Source organism: Hakea prostrata, chromosome 9 (genome assembly GCF_041222555.1).
Source record: "Hakea prostrata isolate BN-2017 chromosome 9, UWA_Hpros_2, whole genome shotgun sequence".
Classification (NCBI taxonomy): domain Eukaryota; kingdom Viridiplantae; phylum Streptophyta; class Magnoliopsida; order Proteales; family Proteaceae; genus Hakea; species Hakea prostrata.
In genome coordinates this window covers 45,494,733-45,518,732 of record NC_142608.1, presented here as the reverse complement: position 1 = coordinate 45,518,732, position 24,000 = coordinate 45,494,733, and the positions used below count along the sequence as shown (strand labels likewise).

General features: G+C 39.9%; 3 protein-coding genes across 3 annotated transcripts; 1 reads left to right on the top strand and 2 right to left on the bottom strand.

The window, feature by feature from the left end:
• The first annotated feature begins 3,267 nt into the window (after window positions 1-3,267).
• LOC149005310 (pectinesterase inhibitor 10-like) lies at window positions 3,268-3,777 on the top strand. Its single transcript, XM_089135846.1, has one exon. The coding sequence runs from the start codon at window positions 3,268-3,270 to the stop codon at window positions 3,775-3,777; it is 510 nt and encodes a 169-aa protein (XP_088991972.1).
• Window positions 3,778-5,810: 2,033 nt separating this feature from the next.
• Window positions 5,811-6,320, bottom strand: LOC149005309 (21 kDa protein-like). The gene has a single exon (XM_089135845.1). The coding sequence runs from the start codon at window positions 6,318-6,320 to the stop codon at window positions 5,811-5,813; it is 510 nt and encodes a 169-aa protein (XP_088991971.1).
• Window positions 6,321-11,698: 5,378 nt separating this feature from the next.
• LOC149005308 (pectinesterase inhibitor 10-like) lies at window positions 11,699-12,208 on the bottom strand. Its single transcript, XM_089135844.1, has one exon. The coding sequence runs from the start codon at window positions 12,206-12,208 to the stop codon at window positions 11,699-11,701; it is 510 nt and encodes a 169-aa protein (XP_088991970.1).
• Between the last annotated feature and the right edge of the window lie 11,792 nt (window positions 12,209-24,000).

The following is a 24,000-nucleotide window of genomic DNA, read 5'->3' as shown; positions in this document are numbered from 1 at the left end:
CAAAAACTAGGAAAGAAAAATTTCTAAGCCTGCGATTCTAAGAGAGAGGGAGAGAGAGATGGAGCCGCCGTTTCTCAGAGATTCGCTCGTACGAATGAATCACTCAGTTACTTACTCACTAATGCGGTGGTTACCAAAATATATAACCCTATTTTGTAACCGCCCTAATAGTGAGTTTCCAATATTGCCCTTGGGCATTTAATTTATTAATCAAATTAATAAATTCCAACAGCAACAATTGTCAATGGTCTCCTTTCAAAGAAACCCAAATCTGACAAGGTTATAAAGGACTGCATAGACACCTATGGAGACTCCATTTATCAGATGCGCAAGTCAACTGTGACACTGAATGGAAAGCTCGACATTGTAGCCTTTGACAACTTGAAGACGTGGATGAGTGCAGCACTTACGAACAAGGATACATGTGAGGAGGGATTGTAATCAGTGAAATCGGATTTACTTGGTCTTGTGGTGGAAGGCAAGAAGTTGATAAGCATTACCCTTACCTTCATCAATAAGTTAGCTTGATTATGGTTTATCTCTCGAGTCTAGGCTACTTCGCATGGTTCTTCTCGATAAAGTTTTTTTTTCTCAGAAAAAAAAGAAGAAAACACCTTATAGGGAAGATTTTGGCCATATGATTTCATTGTGGTATCTGATATCATATTAATTTATAAATTTAGTTGAGGTTTTGAAAAGCAAAGTGTAGATTCCTCAAAGGGACTCTCTATGGATATAATTGCCTCAATTCTATGTTGTGAAATTTATTTTCAAACATAAGAAATAAAATTGCAATACAATTAGAATTTGAAGATCCTTAGCTGATTTTGATAACATAACGTTGTAGTAGCACCAATCTTCGATAGAAAAGGTGTAGTCACACCGTTAGTGTTGCCTTTTTTTTAGGTTACAGATGCACCATACCGTCAAGGGTTGTTCCTTGGCACCACCACCAACAAGATAAAAACCTCCAACTAGAAGATGAACCATTTCTTGTACTCCCTCCAAGAGAGCCAAAAGTTACACCACAACACTAAAAAAAAAAAAAACCAAAAGTTAAAAGAGACATTGCAAGAAAGTAAATAAGAAAGCAATGCATGTGTGTATCGTATCAATTACATAGTTTACAAGAATGGCGTTACGTTTATATTGGCCGAAAACCATACTCTACACCACATGAGCTCCTCATGGTGATGAATTAGGCCATTAAACAACCTACCCCACTAAAGTAAAGAAAGAATTCCCACTAATAAGGTCACTGAAAATTAGATTTATTCCTTTTTTTCAATGCAAGAAAACTAGGCTATGCGCTTGGGAGAATAGCAAATAAAAAGTTGTATATGGTGTGGTGTGTACATTCATCATTTCCTTTTATGGTTAATCCTTCTCTACTTTGGGGTAATCATTAGATTTTCTCTTCATCTAAGATTTGATGATAGTTCGCACCTTTCTCCATTCTAATACTTCCCTTTTATCCTCTAGATAAATATTATAGAGTGTTTAGTTTAAGCTTTTCTTTGACCAAAAAATTATGATTTTTATGATTGGGTTATGTACCAAAGCTAAAACATGGCCCAACGTGAAAAAGGCAGCGATAGCTTTGTCCGAGTTTTGCCTAAAGGCAGCGATAGCTTTGTCCGAGTCTTGCCTAATTTCAAAGTCTAGAAAGCCCTATTAAGGCACAAGTTGGGAAGTTGGGTGCACACTAACTGAAAACCTGCAAGACAAGGCCAAAAATCAATCCATAATGACAAAAAATTATATGTTGACCTGTCATGTCAAATTTGTTTTTTCGCCACTTCTATTAGCCCAATTATTCTATTTTGGAGTGTCATGATGTTCTTTCATAGGAACTTTTATTCATCTTGGCCAATTTATGTGTACATTGAGTAAATCATTAGGGTAGTTTTATAATTGTTTAAATATATAGCAAGACTTCGCCTCAAACACAAGATGATTCGAACTCTTCATTTCATATTATGAGGTGGTGATCTCTGCCAACTGGGTCAACCCCTCAGGTTGAGTGTCATGATATTGTTAGCATAAAGATTGACCCAAAAATAAGATGCTTAGCCTCATTCTTTGGGCTTTATTTCATCAGGAATAGCTAGTTGTATAAGTTTTGGTCTTAATGATGCCAAGTCATTATAATCCATCTTGTGCCTAAATGGTGGAGCTTTTAGCCATGGAAATAGGAACATGTATATAAAATTATCTACTCCTATTTCTCTGTCAAGATCAAAGTATTGGTTAGATGTCTTACTAGCTTGACCTAGACACCCCGATTTCTCCTACAAAGAAGAGAGAGAGAGAAAGAGACCCAAGATTGAGTATTTAGCATTAATATCAGAGTTTTATGAAACTCACCACTACCCGATCAATTATAACTCCTTGAACAAATCCCACTTTTCAAAAATTCTAAGAAATGCAACATTTTCCAAGACACCTTGGAGTTGATGTTTGTATTTTCTCTTTTCTTTTCTCCTGGTTATGTTAATGGCTTGGCCCATTCACTTGCACAGGAGGTGGCATCCGTCACAAGCTGGACTTACAAGTTGGTATCAACCTCTTCATTTATTACTAGTTGAGACATTAAAATTGATATGAAATTCATATATGATCCTAAGAACTAGGCACTACTCATCGATTAAATTTCAGTCTAATTCAGAAAGCTATGTGGCATATGTTGATGCCACCGAAGCCCCCCCCAAAAAAAAAAAAACACACTCACACACACACAAAAAAAAAAAAGCTTAATGAAAGTTCTCCAACGTATGCTGAGTACCTCCAACTCCTTTTTTTTTTTTTTTTTTTTTTTTTATTTTTAATCCCACTTTGTTTCAACGTACTCATTAAATTGCTTCACCCAAAAAAAGGAGCAAACAATGAGTGCCAAACAATGTGCAAGAATGGTTGTGAATGTCGTAATCAGACAACCCTCATTTCAACCTCAAACACTGCCCTTCTGGTTAATCTTAAACCCACGGATATTTAACAATTCAGTTGCACTTCACGCTCGTCCTCACTATATAGAAGCAAACTAAATTAAATGGTTGAATAGCGTTTCAACCATTCCTTGTAATAGTATACAAAGCATCCGCTTTTACCTCCTATCATTAAGATCCCAACCAGAAAGGCAAACAAGATAAGAAGCCCATGTATAAATAATACCCTCTCAATCAACTCCTTGCCCATCTGTCTTCCTTCAAAATTAATAATAAAAACAGAACTTTAAAAACCACCAGTGTTTCTTTCTTAAAAAAAAAAATGGCTGCCATGGCAACTACAATCACTACAGCCGTCGTCCTCCTCCTTCTTCCATTGGCAATCTCCGCCGCCAGCAAGAACTTTATCATTACCAATTGCAAGACAACATTGTATCCTGACGTTTGCATCGCCAAATTCCTCCCAAGAGCCCTCACAATCGAAGAAAGTCCGTCCAGTCTAGCTAGGGTGGCCCTTAAAGAGAGCTCTTCTAGTGCAACAATTGTCAATGGTCTCCTTTCAAAGAAACCCAGATCTAACAAGGTTATAAAGGACTGCATGGACACCTATGGAGATGCCATTTATCAGATGCGCAAGTCAACTGTGACACTGAATGGAAAGCTCGACATTGTAGCCATTGACAACTTGAAGACGTGGATGAGTGCAGCACTTACGAACGAGGATACATGTGAGGAGGAATTGGAATCAGTGAAATCGGATTTACTTGGTCTTGTGGTGGAAGGCAAGAAGTTGATAAGCATTACCCTTACCTTCATCAATAAGTTAGCTTGATTATAGTTTATCTCTCGTGTCTAGGCTATTTCGCGTGGTGCTTCTCGATTAAATTTGTTTTCTAAAAAAAAAAAAAAAGGAAACACCTTATAGGGAAGATTATGGCCATATGATTTCATTGTGGTATCTGATATCGTATTAATTTATAAATTTAGTTGAGGTTTTGCAAAGAGAAGTGTAGATTCCTCGAATGGACTCTCTATGGATATAATTGCCTCAATTCTTTGTTGTGTAATTTATTTTCAAATATAAGTAATAAAGTTGCAATACAATTAGAATTTTAAGATCCTTAGCTGATTTTGAGAACATAATGTAGTAGTAGCACAAAGCTTCGATAGAAAAGGTGTAGTCACAGCGTTAGTGTTGCCTTTATTTAGGTTACGAATGCACCATACCGTCGAGGGATTTTCCCTGGAACCACTACAAATAAGATAAAAACCTCCAACTAGAAGATGAAGCGTTTCTCGTACTCCCTCCGAGAGAGCCAAAAGTTACACCACAACACTAAAAAAAAAAAACCAAAAGTTAAAAGAGACATTGCAAGAAAGTAAATAAGAATGCAATGCATGTGTGTTTAGTATGAATTACATAGTATACAAGGATGGCGTTACATTTATATTGGCCAAAATCCACACTCTACACCACATGAGCTCCTCATGCTGATGAATTAGGCCATTAAACAACCTACCCCACTTAAGTAAAGAAAGAATTCGCACTAATAAGGTCATTGAGAAGTAGATTTATTCCTTTTTTTTATGCAAGAAAACTATGCAATGCCCTTGGGAGAATACCAAATAAAAAGTTGTATATGGTGTGGTGTTACATCCATCCATTTCCTTTTATGGTTAATCCTTCTCTACTTTGGGGTAATCATTAGATTTTCTCTTCATCTAAGATTTGATGACAGTTCGCACCTTTCTCCATTCTAAATACTTCCCATTCATCCTCTAGAGAAATTTTATAGATTACTTAGTTTAAGCTTTTCTTTGACAAAAAAATTATGATTTTTATGATAGGGTTATGTAGCAAAGCTAAAACATGGCCTAACTTGAAAAAGGCAGCAATAGCGTTGTCCGAGTTTCGCCTAGTTACAAAGCCCAGACAGCCCTATTAAGGAACGAGTTGGGAAGTTGGGTGCACACTAATTGATGGATGTACACACCACACCATAACTTTTTATTTGGTATTCTCCCAAGGGCATAGCCTAGTTTTGTTGCATAAAAAAAGAGAGGAATAAATCTACTTCTCAATGACCTTATTAGTAAGAATTCTTTCTTTACTTAAGTGGGGTAGGTTGTTTAATGGCCTAATTCATCACCATGAGGAGCTCATGTGGTGTAGAATGTGGTTTTTGGCCAATACAAACGTAATGCCATCCTTGTATACTACATAATTCATACTATACACACATGCATTGCATTCTTATTTACTTTATTGCAATGTCTCTTATAACTTCTTCTTCTTTTTTTATTTTTTATTTTTTATTTTTTTATTTAATTTTATTATTATTTTTTTGAAGTGTTGTGCTGTAACTTTTGGCTCTTTCGAAGGGATTACGAGAAATGCCTCATCTTCTAGTTGGAGGTTTTTATCTTATTTGTGGTGGTGCCAAGGAACAACTTTTGACGGTATGGTGCATCTGTAACCTAAATAAAGGGAACACTAACGGTGTGACTACACCTTTTCTATCGAAGATTTGTGCTACTACTACATTATGTTCTCAGAATCAGATAAGGATCTTCAAATTCTAATTGTATTGCAATTTTATTTCTTATATTTGAAAATAAATTACACAACAAAGAATTGAGGCAATTATATCCATAGAGAGTCCATTCAAGGAATCTACACTTGGCTTCGCAAAACCTCAACTAAATTTATAAATTAATACGATATCAGATACCACAATGAAATCATATTGCCATAATCTTCCCTATAAGGTGTTTCCTTCTTTTTTTTTTCTTTTTTTTCTGAGAAAACTAATTTTATCGAGAAGAACGTTGCGAAATAGCCTAGACTCGAGAGATAAACCGTAATCAAGCTAATTTATTGATGAAGGTAAGGGTAATGCTTATCAACTTCTTGCCTTCCACCACAAGACCAAGTAAATCCGATTTCACTGATTCCAATCCCTCCTCACATGTATCCTCGTTCGTAAGTGCTGCACTCATCCACGTCTTCAAGTTGTCAATGGCTACAATGTTGAGCTTTCCGTTCAGTGTCATAGTTGACTTGTGCATCTGATAAATGGCGTCTCCATAGGTGTCCATGCAGTCCTTTATAACCTTGTCAGATCTAGGTTTCTTTGAAAGGAGACCATTGACAATTGTTGCACTAGAAGAGCTCTCTTTGAGGGCCACCCTAGCTAGACTGGATGGGCTTTCTTCGATCGTGAGGGCTCTTGGGAGGAGTTTGGCGATGCAGACGTCAGGATACAATGTTGTCTTGCAGTTGGTAATGATAAAATTCTTGCTGGCGGCGGAGATTGCCAATGGAAGAAGGAGGAGGACGACGGCTGTAGTGATTGTATTTGCCATGGCAGCCATTTTTTTTTTTTAAAGAAAGAAACACTGGTGGTTTTTAAAGTTATGTTGTTATTATTAATTTGGAAGGAAGACAGATGGGCAAGGAGTTGATTGAGAGGGTATTATTTATACATGGGCTTCTTATCTTGTTTGCCTTTCTGGTTGGGATCTTAATGATAGGAGGTAAAAGCGGATGCTTTGTATACTATTACAAGGAATGGTTGAAACACTATTCAACCATTTAATTTAGTTTGCTTCTATATAGTGAGGACGGGCGTGAAGTGCAACTGAATTGTTAAATATCCGTGGGTTTAAAATTAACCAGAAGGCCATTGTTTGAGGTTGAAATGAGGGTTGTTTGATTACGACTTTCACAACCATTCTTGCACATTGTTTGGCACTCATTGTGTAACAACCCCCATATTTCTAACCCGAGATCCATATTTCAGGTCTGAGAACCCGAAGGTCTAGTCAAGTAAGTTTGTGGAGTGTCTAGATAATAGTCCATGATCCATACCTTGAACCCATGGAGCTGGATCCTTTGTCTGAAGAGCCTGCCTTGCTTGGTAGTTGGACTTTTGGAAGTCAAGTGTTGTTCGGAGATGTCCGGAATGATGGTAAGATCTCCCCCATCTCCTCTTTAGGGCTAGGTTGGACTTGGATATCAACCCCTAGCAAAAGCACCCTTGTATGGAAAATTACATGGGGGCGGTTGCTAGTGGCGGTCGATCAAACCAAGCAACCGCGCCTGGAGCAACCGCCCGGTCTGTTTTCGGAGTTTTTGCCCTATTTTGCCCCCTGACTTCTATAAAAGGTAACCCTCATCCAAGTAACGAATATTTTATTTGTGGTTGTTAAATTTGGAGGTTAGACGGCTGCGGGGAAGTTCCGAAAGTGAATTTGAAGTGCTGGCAGTGACCTGGAGATCAGTCCTTCCCTTTTTCTGGCTTTTTGAAGTGAGGTAACGAATTCACCCTTTATTCTTTTGCCTCTTTGTCTGTTATTTGAGTGTTAACCCATCCCCTCCTCATGGTGGTTACCCTCTTTGATCATTGTGACTGTCTTTCCAATCTACTTGAGATGATTTATCCAAAAACGAAACCCTGCTTTCGTGAGAAGGATAATCCAGTCAAGGGGAGAATTCTGGGTAAGCCAATGATGGTAATTGCTAGGATTTCCTTCACCCTTTGGCTTTGGGAGTATTAGATTAGAGACTTAGGCCATGATCGCTCGAAATCCGGATTGAAAACAGGTGATCAGAAGCCTGAGTTTCGGATTGAAACTCTCTGTTTTTTGGGCGGTCGCTCAACTTAAGCGACCGGCCCGAGCGACTGGCTGGTAAACTGTGACCAAATGACTTTTGGTTCTGATTCTCTTTGATTCAATTAACTCATATAATATTGTAACAATGTGTTTAGGTATACTCTGTTTGAAAATAAAGACTTGTAATAGTTAACGGATCTCTTTTTACGGACAATTTACTTATATGCAGGTAAGGAACCCATCCTATCTTTTGAATAGACTTGAAATATGCTATAATCCAGTGTCTATTAGAATTAGTATTTCTTTATATATGTTGCTGTATTCATGTCTTATATATTAATCTTGTTATATTACTGTTGTTTGTCTTGTTTATATACTATGTTGATTATGAATGTTATGTATTGATGATGGTTAGTATATGGTTTTGATGGAAGAGGTATCTCTTTTGGGATATCTTAGCTTGGGATATCAGAAGGCTGTGGAATGGGACACATGCCTGCTGATGTCTCCAGACCTGTCATGATTGTTTGATGACATTATTAGGTAGAGTCTAGAATTGCATGGCTAGGTACCCCACATGCTACTACCCTTTCGGTAGGGGGATTGAAACCAAGTGACCCGTGATGACAGTGATGCGACATTGGTCCACTGTTAGTCATATAAATGGTAGGGTTGCATATGTTAGGGTTGGACTCATGGACGTCCAAGGAACGGACCAGGTGTCGTGAGGAGTCATGAGAGCATCCACCCCAATAATATGTGGATGACCATAGGGTTAAGGAGTGGAGTCCAACAGCGGCAGCCAGTCCGTGAGGATTCTCTCTCCTGGTTGCGAAGGATACTGAACCGAGTTGGTTGGTGCCATAGGGGATGTATCTGGACTTCATGTAGACATGTAACCAGTATGGCCTTGCATTGGATTAGAAACCCCGACATGCGCCAGTACTCATTACCAATTGTCGTGGTGAGAGAGTGTTGACTTAACCCCAGCCATGGAAATGAGAGCCAGGTGTGGACTTTCCCTTTTTCCCAGGATCCCTACAGAGGTAACTAGTCCTTGCCGGATCAGAGTGATGAGACTTACCTAGAGGAGGGCTAGAGTATATCTTAAAGCATGTTAACTATTAGAGACCTGCATAGTTAGAAATCATAGTATCATTCATACTTTGCATTCATTCATATTATTTGTGTATTTTGGCATTGTTGGGTAATTGATGGGATTTGTGATTGTTTCTTACTGAGTTCTTTAGAACTCACGCCTTTATTTTGTATATGTTTATTAGCCCGCATAGAAGAAGGAATTGTACGAGGAAGATGGACTGGTTTCCTATGAAGGAACCATCCCGTATGAAGAAGATGTGGCCCCGTCAGTGGGAAATGGAGATAGCCTGTGCGGGAGCTCCTGTGGGTGCATGGAGTGCGCTTATCGCACCTATTGATGGACAGAGACGGAAGGTGGTTAGAAAGTTCGCTCAGCGAATGGAGAAGAACTGGAGGACACCCTATCTTGAGATTCATGAAAAACACTATTTAAACTTAGAAAAGGAAACTGGAAAGAAATTGATATAGTTCTTTTGTTTACTTCCGCTGAACTCTTATTCATTTTTATTCATTATTTCTTTCCTTTATTATTGTTATTGGAGTATTTGGACTCCTGTAATTCCTTTAATTCATTTATTGAACATTTGTTGCTCTCGATTATCTTTATTTGTATTTAATATTGTTGATAGACTAAAACCGTGGATCCTATGGCGGATCACTCCCATGGGTTGTCGGGCGGGTAACCGAGACTGGCGTGTGGGGTGTGACACATTGTTTGCTCTCTCTTTTTGGTGAAGCAATTTAATGAGTACTTTGAAACAAAGTGGGATTAATAAAAAAAATAAAAAATAAAAAAAGGAGGTGGAGGTACTCAGCATACGTTGGATAACTTTCATTAGGGTTTTTCTTTGTGTGTGTGTATCTGTGTGTTCGGGTGGAGGGGATGGGCTTCGATGGGCACCAAGATTTGCCACATAGCTTTCCGAATTAGACTTAAATTTAATAGACGAGTTGTGCCTAGTTCTTAGGATCATATATCAATTTTAATGTCTTAGCTAGTAAGAAATCAAGAGGTTGATACCGACTTGTAAGTCCAGCTTCTAATGGATGCCACCTCCTGTGCAAGTGAATGGGCCAAGCCATTAACATATCCAGGAGGAAAGGAAAGGAAAACACAAACATCAACTCCAAGTTGTCTTGGAAAATGTTGCATTTCTTAGAATTTTTGAGAAGCGGGATTTGTTCATGGAGTTATAATTGATCGAGTTGTGGTGAGTTTAATAAAACTCAAATATTGATGCTAAATACTCAATCTTGGGTCTCTTTCTCTCTCTCCCTTCTATGGAGGAGAAATCGGGGTGTCTAGGTCAAGCTAGTAAGACATCTAACCCATACTTTGATCTTGACAGAGAAATAGGAGAACATAATTTTATATAATTGTTCCAATTTCCATGGCTAAAAGCTCTGCCATTTAGGCCCAAGATGGATTATAATGACTTGGCATCATAAGACCAAAACTTACGCAACTAGCTATTCATGATGAAATAAATCCCAAAGAACGAGGCTAAGCATCTTATTTTGGGTCAATATTTATGCTAATAATATCATGACACTCAACCTCAGGGGTTGAACCAGTTGGCAGAGATCACCACCTCATAATATGAAATGAAGAGCTTGAATCTTCTTTGGGTCTGAGGCGAAGTCCTGCTATATATTTAAACAATTATAAATCTACCCTAATGATTTAGTCAAGGTACACATAAATTGGCTAGGATGAATAAAAGTTCCAATGAAAGAACATCATGACACTCCAAAATAGAATAATTGGGCTAATAGAAGTGGCGAAAAAACAAAATTTACATGACAAGTCAACATATAACTTTTTCTCATGATGGATTGATTTTTGGCCTTGTCTTGTGGGTTTTCAGCTAGTGTGCACCCAACTTCCCAACTCGTGCCTTAATAGGGCTATCTGGGCTTTGTAACTTGGCAAAACTCAGACAAAGCTATCGCTGCCTTTTTCATGTTAGGCCATGTTTTAGCTTTGGTACATAATCCTTGCATAAAAATCATAATTTTTTGATCAAAGAAAAGCTTAAACTAAGTACTCTATAAAATTTCTCAAGAGGATAAAAGGGAAGTATTTAGAATGGAGAAAGGTGCGAACTGTCATCAAATCTTTTAGATGAAGAGAAAATCTAATGATTACCCCGAAGTAGAGAAGGATTAACCATAAAAGGAAATGGATGGATGTACACACCACACCATATACAACTTTTTATTTGGTATTCTCCCAAGGGCATAGCCTAGTTTTCTTGCATAAAAAAAAGGAATAAATCTACTTCTCAATGACCTTATTAGTGGGAATTCTTTCTTTACATAAGTGGGGTAGGTTGTTTAATGGCCTAATTCATCATCATGAGGAGCTCATGTGGTGTAGAGTCTGGTTTTTGGCCAATATAAATGTAACGCTATCCTTGTATACTATGTAATTCATACTATACACACATGCATTGCATTCTTATTTACTTTCTTGCAATGTCTCTTTTAAATTTTGGTTTTTTAAAAAAAAAAAAATTTTATACTGTTGTGCTGTAACTTTTGGCTCTCTCGGAGGGAGTACAAGAAATGCTTCATGTTCTAGTTGGAGGTTTTTATCTTGTTGGTGGTGGTGCTAAGGAACAACCCTTGACTGTATGGTGCATCTGTAACCTAAATAAAGGCAACACTAACGGTGTGACTACACCTTTTCTATCAAAGATTTGTGCTACTACAACGTTATGTTCTCAAAATCAGCTAAGGATCTTCAAATTCTAATTGTATTGCAATTTTATTTCTTATATTTGAAAATAAATTACAAAACAAAGAATTGAGGCAATTATATCCATAGAGAGTCCATTCGAGGAATCTACACTTCGCTATGCAAAACCTCAACTAAATTTATAAATTAATACGATATCAGATACCACAATGAAATTATATGACCAGCATCTTCCCTATAAGGTGTTTCCTTCTTTTATTTTTTTTTTCTGAGAAAACAAATTTTATCAAGAAGAATGACGCGAAAGAGCCTAGACTCAAGAGATAAACCATAATCAAGCTAACTTATTGATGAAGGTAAGGGTAATGCTTATCAACTTCTTGCCTTCCATCACAAGACCAAGTAAATCCGATTTCACTGATTCCAATCCCTCCTCACATGTATCCTCGTTTGTAAGTGTTGCACTCATCCACGTCTTCAAGTTGTCAATGGCTACAATGTCGAGCTTTCCATTCAGGGTCGCAGTTGACTTGCGCATTTGATAAATGGCATCTCCATAGGTGTCCATGCAGTCCTTTATAACCTTGTCAGATCTAGGTTTCTTTGAAAGGAGACCATTGACAATTGTTGCACTAGAAGAGCTCTCTTTTAGGGCCACCCTAGCTAGACTAGATGGACTTTCTTCGATCGTGAGAGCTCTTGGGAGGAGTTTGGCGATGCAGACGTCAGGATACAATGTTGTTTTGCAGTTGGTAATGATGAAATTCTTGCTGGCGGCTGAGATTGCCAGTGGAAGAAGGAGGAGGAGTACGGCTGTAGAGATTGTAGTTGCCGTGGCAGCCATTTTTTTTTCAAAGAAAGAAACACTGATGGTTTTTAAAGTTCTGTTGTTATTATTAATATGGAAGGAAGATAGATGGGTAAGGAGTTGATGAGAGGGTATTATTTATACATGGGCTTCTGATCTTGTTTTCCTTTTGGTTGGGATCTTAATGATAGGAGGCAAAAGCGGATGCTTTGAATACTATTACAAGGAATGGTTGAAACGCTATTCAACCATTTAATTTAGTTTGCTTCTATATAGTGAGGACGGGCGTGAAGTGCAACTGAATTGTTAAATATCCGTGGGTTTAAGATTAACCAGAAGGGCAGTGTTTGAGGTTGAAATGAGGGTTGTCTGATTACGACTTTCACAAACATTCTTGCACATTGTTTGGCACTCATTGTTTGCTCCTTTTTTTGGGTGAAGCATTTTGATGATTACGCTGAAACAAAGTGGGATTAACCAAAAAAAAAAGAAAAAAAAAAGAAGTGGAGGTACTCAGCATACATTGGACAACTTTCATTAGGTTTTTTCTTTGTGTGTGTGTGTCGGGGGGGGGGGTTCGTTGGGCACCAAGATTTTCCACATAGCTTTCTGAATTAGACTGAAATTTAATCGATGAGTAGTGCCTAGTTCATGGGATCATATATCAATTTTGTATCAATTATAATGTCTCAGCTAGTAATAAATGAAGAGGTTGATACCGACTTGTAAGTCCAGCTTGTGACGGATGCCACCTCCTATGCAAGTGAATGGGCCAAGCCATTAACATATCCAGGAGGAAAGAAAAGGGAAAATACAAACACCAAGATCCATCATTCTTGGAGTGGAGCAGGACTTGGAGTAATGAGCTGTAAAATGCTTTTTATAATGTTGTGGTCTGCCAAATGGGTGGCGTTGTTGGAGAAGCTTTGAGGCTTATTTTTATGGAGATTCTGGTGAAAAGGAAGGGTCTCAAGCTGAACCCTATATCTGTCATCTACTATGTTAGTCCTTGTAGGCAAGTATTTTAACCCCTCTTGAAATATGATTGCATCATAAGCTCCTGAAGGCATTTCTTCTCAAGTGCAGCCTTTATAGGTAACCAATCATTTAATTTTTTTTTGATGATAAAAGACAAAGCTTAAAAACATTGACATATGGGTGTTTGTGACTACATATAGACAAGACTATTATTAGATGCTACTTTAGCTATAATAGCAAATTTCTCCTGGAGCATGGTAGATTGAAACCAAGAGTAGTTAAAATGTTTGTTGCCTCCGCAACCATAGTTAAAATATTAATAAGATTAACAGGCCAAGGTTTCTTAGGTCTAGGTAAAAAAGTCAAAATGCTGGGCCTATTGCACCAAATGGTCTTTATTTGTAATCCCAATTGTCTTGCTTTGTTCATTCCTGTTCGGATTCCCACCAAAATTGCCTCAGCTTCGTTTGCATTTGCTATGCTTGCATAACTAAGATATTGAATATAACCATGTCTATAGATACCCATGCTCTAGCCTGCACTTTCTACCGGTTTGTTATATATCCTTGCACAAAGCAACATAGAAGAATTAGTATTGGATTTACAAAGGTTAATTTTAAGTTGAATTTGTATTCCCGGGGTAATATTCTCTAATTCCTATTATGTGAACCCAGTTGACAATTAGGACTACTCAATGTCTACTTATTTCCACCCTCTATGAGTGGGTCGAATTTTGGTAATCTTCATTGGCAAACTGACAACCTTATTGAATGTGACAATCCCATAATTTTACGCTTATAATATGCATACATGTTGTTTTTGAATTCTTTTTTCTTTTGCTTACAATTCTGTTACTAGTTTAAAATTTAAATTTGCTGCTTTTTCATATCAATATAGTTAGACTTGAATGGGTGATATCTTATTAAACCACCAGAAATTTAGTAGGTTAAGTCTGAATTCACAGGCCCAAACTGGGCACAGCCGATAAGTTGTGTGTGGGTATTCATGGACCTAACCGATTGACAGTTTGACACCTCTTGGAAGGATAAAGTAGGAATAGATTAACCCTACACACACTTGCTTTTACTGCTGATATTAACAGTATACTTACAAGAATACCCCTGATTCTGTGATTTAGTTCCGGCCTTAACCTAACAACCTTTTGTCAGAAATCACTTCAAGTCTTCACTTGTGCAAAATTTTCTGACCTTCATAATCAAAGTTTCTTTTCCCTGCAGTGCTGTGTGCCTTTTCATTCCTTGGATATTCTTAGAGAAGCCAAAAATGGATGCAGCTGAAACCTGGACATTTCAACCGGTTGTGCTAATTCTCAACTACCTCTGTACATTTGCGATCAACATATCGGTTTTCCTTGTAACACCGTCCATAGGCTCACTATCATACACCGAATCTTCAAGGGCCCACAAGTCTCTTCTTCCACTACTCCGGGTCTTCGGACCTACAAACAACAAGGGATCCGGGTCGGGTCTGGGTTAGGATAGGGCTGGACTTCACATTCTCCCCCCTTAAAGAAATTTCGTCCTCAAAATTGAAAGCGTACCTGTGCTTCCAAAAAGATGACGAAACTTCTCCTTCATGTCTTCTTCATTTTCCCATGAAGCTTCTTCCGGGGTGTGATTTTTCCACCGAATCTTCACCAAAGGGATGGTGCGATTCCGCAATTGCTTGGCCTTTTTGTCTAGGATCTCGGCTGGTCCTTCATAGTAAGAAAGATCGGCACTAAGTCCTTCAGGTGCTTGCTGTAGTATGTGTTCCGGGTTTTCTATGTACTTTCGAAGCATCGAAACATGAAACACATTATGAATTCCAGCAAGAGATGGGGGCAAGGCCAAAGGGTATGCGACAGGTCCAACCTTTCCAAAATCTCATAAGGTCCAATGAAATGAAGGCTAAGCTTTCCTTTCACATTGAATCTCGTCACCCCTTTCAAAGGTGATACTTTGAGGAACACTTTCTCTCCAATCGGAAATTCTAAATCGGTTCTTCTCTTGTCAGCATAAGATTTCTGTCTAGACTGGGCAGACTTGATCCTTTCTTTTATCATGTCAACCATCGCACTTGTAGCTTCAATCATTTCCGGACCCAAGACTCTTCTTTCACCGGTCTAGGTCCAATACAAAGGTGTCCTACAAGTGTTACCATACAAAGCTTTAAATGGAGCCATGCCTATTGTTGCTTGATAACTGTTGTTATAGGCAAACTCAACCAAAGCTAAGTGTTCATCCCAATTTCCACCCATATCCACTACACAAGATCTAAGCATATCTTCCAAGATTTGAATTGTCCGCTCAGATTGTCCATCAGACTGTGGATGATGAGCTGTACTCAGATTCAATTGGGTTCCCAAAGCTTTCTACAAACCATTCCAAAACCTTGAGGTGAACCTAGGATCACGATCAGAAACAATACTCATGGGCACTCCGTGCAGACGAACCACATTGTCCACATAAAGCCTAGCTAGCTTATCCAGAGTATAAGTGATCTTCATAGGGATAAAATGGGCTGATTTGGTCAACCTATCAACAATCACCCATACAGTGTCATTACCTTTAGTTGTCCAAGGCAAGCTAGTCACGAAGTCCATGGAGATATCTTCCCACTTCCAACTAGGAATAGAAGGGATGAAGCAAGACGGAGGGTGCGGCCCCGCCGACAAGTCTCACACTTGGCAACAAAATCTTCAATGTCAGCCTTCAAAACATTCCACCAAAAATGTTCCCTTAAGTCCTTGTACATCTTGGTACTTCTGGGTGTACAGTAAAGATTGACTGGTGTGTTTCTTTCAATATTTCCTTCTTGATTTCCTCAACAGCCGGCACACAAAGTCTACCTCTAAACAATAAGGTACCATCCGTAGACATACCAAAGTTAGGGTCCATTTCGGGATTCAAAACAATCTTCTCAATCTTCTCTTTCAACTCTTGGTTGGAACTCTGCAAAGAAACAATTCTGTCTCTAAGGGTGGATCTTGCTGTCATAGTAGAGAGAACAAAATCCGAACCTTCAGAAACAACTTCTAAACCAAAACCCGCAATTGAAGACAATAAAGGTTGACTCAAAGCATTCAAGTCCAACACTTTCTTCTAACTTTTTCTGCTAAGAGCATCGGCAACAACATTAGCCTTACCTAGGTGATACTGGATGTCACAGTCATAATCATAGACCAATTCTAACCATCTCCTTTGTTTCATGTTCAACTCCTTCTGGGTGAGGAAGTACTTCAAACTCTTATGATCTGTGAAGATAGCGATCTTCTCACCATACAGGTAATGTCTCCAAATCTTCAAAGCGAAGACAACGGCGGCAAGCTCTAAATCATGAGTGGGGTAGTTCCGCTCATAATTCTTCAATTGTTGAGAGGCATATGCCACTACCTTACCATGTTGCATCAACATGCAACCCAAACCAATCTTGGAAGCATCAATGTAGACTGTCAAACCACCAGAACTATCAGGTATAGTCAAAACCGGAGCACTTGTCAATCTAACTTTCAGCTCTTCGAAATTCTTCTCACAAGTTTCGGTCCACACAAACTTCTCTTCCTTTCTAGTTAGCTTAGTCATAGGAGCAGCCAACCTAGAAAAGTTCTCAATAAACCTTCTATAGTATCCTGCCAATCCAAGGAAACTTCTTATCTCAATCACAGTCTTCGGTCTTTCCCAATCGGCAACAGTTTGGACCTTTTCAGGATCAACACGAATACCTTCGGCTGAAACAACATGGCCAAGAAATACTACCCTTGAGAGCCAAAAGTCACACTTTCTAAACTTAGCATTGAGCTTCATTTCTCTCAACCTTTGCCATGTGAAATTTAGGTGTTTCACATGCTCTTCTTCACTCTCCGAATAGATCAAGATGTCATCAATGAAGACAATCACAAACTTATCGAGCACATCATGAAATACTCGGTTCATGAACAAGACTGGAGCTCCCCAAGGTGATACACTTGGCTATACAAAACCTCTCTCTAAGAGCTCATTCAATTGTGTTTGCAATTCTTCTAACTCGGTAAGTGCCATTCTATTCGGAGCATTAGATACCGAAGCAGCTCCAGGAGTTAAGTCTATGGAAAACTCAACTTCTCTATCAGGGGGCAGTCCTGATAGATCATCTGGAAACACATCAGCAAAATCACAAGCAACCTTGACATCTTCAAGCCTCTTTCCTTCCTTGACCTTGCATCCAAGTGAATCACTTTCCACTAATGCACGGAGTTGCATCAATACGGTCAAAGTCTTCTTACTAATCCTTCCCTTCTCACCTTGGAACTCAAAAACTGAATTCTCACTAACTTGAAACTGAATTATCTTTGAAGAACACAAGATCATAGCATTGTGAGATGTCAGCCAGTCAATTCCCAAGATTACATCAAAATCCTTCATATCAAACAACACTAAGTTCGCCTTCAAATTCTTTCCAAAAACCAACATAGGACATTCTTCTAACACTCTATCTAGCTTTACAACAGACCCAACAGGGGTACTAATCGAAAAACAACTAGATAAACACCTGGGTGTTAGGTTAGTCTTCAAAGCAAAAGTAGATGAGATAAATGAATGAGATGCACCCATATCAAACAAAACAAATGTTGGGAATGAAGCAACTAACAATGTACCGGTGACAACTTCATGACAAGGGTCATGTTCAACACCAGACATGCTGAATACTCTGCCAGAAGGAGGGGCAGGAATAGGAACAGGAGCACTTTTCACAACTGGGGCATAAGGTTGAGCAGGCTTCTTCGGACAAAAGTGAGCAAAATGGCATGTCTGCTTGCAAAAGAAATAAGTAGAATCTTTCTGTCCAACAGGAGTCGCTATAGTGGGAGGTCTCTGGAATGCAGGTCTAGGATTAGCAATCCAAGGCCGAGAAGGATAAACAGCTCCCGCAGGTCTAACTCTGCCAGGATGACTATGCTGGCCCGCAGGTCTAACAGCAGAACTCTGTCCAACACTCCTTGGCTGAAAAGTAGGAGTGGGATACGGAGTAGGTCTCACAAATCGACGATCAGGGGGGGCGTCAACATAACCAGGGGTCCTTTGCTGCCAAGGCCTCTGGACATGCATATTTTCTCTTTCTGTCTCTTCTAACTTCTTAGCATTCTGAACTACCTAGGCATAGCTCTCGAGAGGGAGAAGGGTGAGATATGCCTTTATAGATGGTCACAGTTCTTTGAAAAACTTCTTCGCCTTTGCATTGTCAGGATTGATCGAATCAGGGGCGAAAAAGTGAAGTTCTTTAAATTTCTGCTGGTAGTCCAGCACAGATAAGGAACCTTGAACCAATGCCATAAACTCTACTTCTTTGGCATCTTTTACCACTTCAGGAAAGTAATTCTTACAGAAGGCTTCCTTAAATACTTCCCACGAGACAACCCCAGCATGGAGAGCTTCATGAATAGGGCAAGATGAAGTCCACCATGCATCCGCTTCATGCTGAAGCTTCTGCTCGGCGAAAAGTACTTTTTGGGCATCTATACATTGTAAATGCCGGAAGGCCTTCTCTAATTCCCTTAGCCATTTGTTAGGGAATAGAGCATCCTTTGATACACCGGTGAAAGATGGCACCTGCAGTTTCAGAAAACTCTCCATCAACCTGGTATGCGGGGTCCCTGTGAACCTCTCCACATACGGGGTTGCAACACCTGGGTTCCCTTGCCCGCCAATGCGATTCTCGTCACGAAGAGCCACAAAGCCCGCCATCATTTGATTGAACTAGGCTGCCTGCTGTTGCATCATATTAGTCATGACGCTAGCAATATCCTTGAAATGTCCAATCTCAGGGGCATTGGGAATGCCATTAGTAGTATGGATATCCTCTTGAGTTTCCTGGTCAAAACCCCCAGTAGGCACTTCTTTGTTACCGGTACTACCAGAACTGACGAGATGATTTCTCAAAAGGACCATTCTACAAAAACCAAAGATAACAACATCGAAATTCAAAAATCCATTAATAACGACTTGACCATATGATTAGAATGCTTAAATCATACATAGAGTCAGTCATTAATAAAGTAAGCATACAATCAAACTTTGGTCAAAATCCAAAAATTTCCATCAAAATCCAGCATTTCAATTTCAGCACCTAGCAGTCGACCAAGCCCAACAACATACGAAAATTGGCTTTTAAGCTTCATTTTTCACTTCAAACCTCACTCTAACTCATTTCTCTTGTGGGAGGGCTCTGGAGAACATTCTTGCAAGTGTTTCCAAGGAGATTCCAAGTGATTTCAAGCTTCAACAACATCAAGACAACATACCTTGCGCATCAAAACAAGGTAAACACTATTCATCATCTTCTCAAGTTGGTTTCTTTGCTTAGATTTCATGAAAATCCATGTTTAACTTGTTGTTATAGGTTAGAAACATGTTCATGCATGCTTAGTAACATAATCCCACAGTTTCCCAAATTTAGAAAAATTTCGTTTACTCCTAAACCGCTTGGAATTTTAACATGAAATTAGTTGTCACATGCTAGGAATGATATGCTAGAGGTACTCAAGCAATTCGTTTCAACCAATTTCAACATTTTCAAAAATTCCCAATTTTGACCTAAGAAGCCAAAATCCCATTTCTAACTTGCTGAATTTTTCACTTTAGGCCGCGATTTCGAGGGGTTTTCTTCAATTAAACTTCATAAGCATGAAATTCAAGGTGATACCCACATGCTAGTATGTTCAATTTGAATTTTCCCCAAAATCAAACAATTTTGAAAAATTATGAAAATGCCCTTCTTGTCTAATCTTCTGGTATTTTTCTAACATTGGTTTGTTGATCTTTTTCTATAGGTATAGATATCATGGAGAGATGAGGACGAGGTGGTCGTGGTCAAGGTAGATTGGTTGGGTCCAGGAGGGGTGGTGGTCAGGTACCTTTGCAGCCACGAGCAGAGGTGATAGATTGATACCGCTTCGTCACTCCATTGGCCGAGTTTCTTTATGAGGTATACTTCGGGCATTGCCGCATCGAGTACGGACAGCTATTACAGACACGAGAGTTGAGGACATTTCGGATCGGACGGAGATTCGATACTTTGAGATGGACACACCTATTCATGGAGGATCTACCAGTGTACTCGGAGTTAGTTCGGCTGTTTTACAGCAATTTGACTTCATTCAAGGAGGGTCATGGTGGTCAGATGGAGTTAGTGATAGCGAGTTAGGTCAGAGGGACTCAGATCAGATTTTCCATGAGCACATTGGCAGAGATCTTTGAGGTACCTCATTACCCATATGCATGTGTGTGGATATCTGGAGGTGAGGAGTTCAGCAGACACTTGCTTCCGTATGAGTTGCATGAGATCTGTACTACGCTATGGGCTGATCGTCAGTGCTATCATCCTAGGGTCAGTGGTGAGATGATTCCATCAGCTAGAGTCATCGGACAGATCGTAGGGAGGAACATCATACCAAGAGCAGGACATCACCACGTGGTCACTGTGATGGATGCTTTGCTCATCTATTGGATATATTTGGGGTTTGAGATTGATTTGGCATATATTGTACAGAATGTCATGATCGATATTGTAGAGCGCCTGAGTACTAGGAATCTTTGTTTTGGACGCCTTACGACACCCATCTTTAGGCACTTTGGGGTGGAGTTCGATGGTGAGGAGGTGATAGACCGGGACATGGGATACCCGATCGGCACGAGGACCATTGGACTCATGCAGCTGGATGATGCTGTGAGGTTACCAAGTCCAAAGGATGAGTCTGAGTCTCAGGATGAGGTGGCACCAGTAGATGGGGGACACAATGCTGCAGATTCTGATGATCATGATGAGGAGGATACAGATGCCGGTCAGGATGATCAGGGTATTCCTGCACCACACTTTTAGGTAGGGGGCCCATCACATGCCGCTCTAGAGACACCCGCTTACATGCACAGATGCTTCCCATGACTTCCATCCTAGAGAGGATGGAGGTCAGGCAGGAGCAGGCATATGAGAGGATAGAGTCGAGGCAAACACAGATGTATGAGAGGATGGATGCAAGGCTTACACAGATGTATGAGAGGTTAGAGGTGAGGCATGCACAGATAAAGTCCAGATAGGGGCTTATGCAGTCTCAGCTCACCCAGATTTTGGACGATGTCAGGCATTTTGAGATCAGAGGTGGTCTCCCAGATAGACTTATTGTACTAGGATTTCAATTATGCTTTTCATATGTAACTCGATGTAAAACTTTCTTAAGTTAATGAAATTCGCCTTTGTTTCACTTTATTATTGTGCATTTTTCATTTTTCTTTTTAATTCATTAAGAGGTATTTGTTAAATTATAATTATTGTATATTATTCAACAATCACTTATGCTTCATTAACTAATTTTCTAGTCCGAGTTATCTATTACTCACTCTAAGAATTAATATAGGAGTCACTTCTGGATCTATGACTCGGGAATGTTCCGTTATCGTTTTCGTGGTTGGGGTATCACTTGAACTTGGGCTCTGATACCACTCTGTCACATCCACCAAGCCGGTACCCCATTGGGCATACCCGGGTATTTGATCTACAGCCCCAAGGATCAAGTATCGAGCAACCTTGCCTCCCACATACGCGATAACACAATCATGAACAATAATAATCAAGGTAAAAGCATATAATAAAGGAATCATGAGTAAGATACAACAGATGATCAGAGTACGGAATAAAGATGATACCAAGTGTATAAAGATAATTCAAAAAGAGAGAGAGAGTGATCAAAAGTCACTTCCCCAATGGTAGCGGAAAGTAATCAATTCTAGTTAAGTTACAGAACCAACTTCTAAAGAGTATATCAAGAAAGTTAAATTACAGATCCGGTCTTAAAAAGGAATTCAAAATGTAACACTAAATAAATGTTTCTTCGGTCACATATAGCATGTCCTCATAACTATAAATATCAAGAGTCCGGCACAGCTGCTCCCACACCAATGTCGGGCTAATCCTGATGTGAAGCATAATCTTCTTTGGTACCCTCACAGTGATCTTCGTAGTAGCCACTACCCTGAGGGTAGTATGACTCCTCGTAGGGCACCTTGAAGGACGTGCCATCAGTCTCTTCAAAACCTGTGGAATAGTCTAACAAAAACAATTGCACAAAAGAAATAAGTTCAAAAGAACTCAGCAAGGCAATTAATCCATAATACATAAGCCATATGATACAAGTCATAACATGATGCGAAGTGATATGAGACAGATGATGCAAATATGATTCTAACTCTACATATGCTAGTCTCTAGAGTAGACATGCTTTAACTCATAGCACCATACTTCCTTGGGTAGGTCTCAAATCACCCTTCCCTCAACCATCTTGGTATCTTGGGTTCTCCGGTGGGAATTGGGTCATGCATCTCTCAAGACAATCCATGGCTGGGGTTTAGGTCACCACTCTCTCACATCACCATTAGTATAAGTATTGGTGCATGTCATGGTAAAACCTAGCCCAATGCAAGTCATCTACTCAGTCATATAATGTCAGATCCAGATACGTCCATTCCTCGCCCCGGGCAATCTTTTCCAGTATCCTTCACACTAAAGTCATGGATATTACTCATCAGACTCATCAACCTCATTGGTCATCCACAAATAGTAGACGGGAAGCTCTCACGTCCTCTCACGGATATGACTCACCCGTCTCGAGCGCTCGTGAGCCCAAGTCTAGCTATTTGCAACCCTACCAATAATGGTCCCTTTCAGGTATCCCTAATATGATTTATGTCTTCTCACGAATTAGTTTCCGGTCTTGAGTGCCCATCAAACCTGATATGGAGAGTTTATGATCAGACCGGGTTCACACCTAGTCCAACCCTCGACCCCGGTCGAGACGGAGAAAATCGAATCGCTCCCGAGCGAACCGGATCCAGAAGATGGCTTGCTAAAGAAGAAAGATTATTCTGCTGCAAGCGTGCCCTAATCTTACTTATGGATTAGGGTAATCACCCTGATGACAGCAGACTCAAACTGACGGCTGCGGATAATCATCATCAAAGGGATAACTATCGCATAACCTAACGGTTATCTCAAGAGTCCTCTACTAGCCCAAACTAGTAGAAGTCTATCGCTCAACGGGTCTTATTGATCAGATCCAACGACTACCCGAAGAAGGCTCGAGTGCATCCAACGAAGGAGATTCGAAGGTACACTCTATATAAACCTCACTACTATACATGGTGAGAGACGGATCAATTGATCAAGGAGAATACTATCTGAAACTCAGGTTCAGATACATACTGATAGACCTCAACTATCAGCGTCCTGCTATCTAGATCACCTTTCCCGTTTCTTCATTCATTAGCTCTGTACTTCTAGCAGAGCCGTTTGTGATTAAGTTCATCAACTGACTTAGCCTTCGGAGGTGGACTCCCGACCCCAGCGGTCGGGCCACATCTGACGTTTTTGTTTTGCAAGACATTACGTGGAGATCCAAGGGCTGAGCAGATTTTGGACGCATCATTTGGCGCCGTCTGTGGGAAAGACTTGAAAAAGCCATGGTGACTAGATCAGCAGCCGCAGCAGCCGCTGCACAACGCAATTCCGGTGTTTAGATACCGGGGTGAATAATCCAGATATTCCCCGGAAAGCAAAAATCCTATCGAAGTGGATAAGGGCCAGGGAGGACGTAATCCTCCTGATACAATCCAAGATCAATTGGATCAGTTAAAGATTCAACTCTTGGAGGTGAGCCAAGCACTCCGCTTGCTCACCAGACGAGTGGTTTTGCCACAAGAACCTGATCAACACGATTCGGGGAGACGTGCATTGCCACGTGACCAAAGAATGGCTGAAGACCGGAATGTTGATCAAAATTTCCGTGAAGGAGACCAAGGACTTCGGAGGACTGTTGATCAACC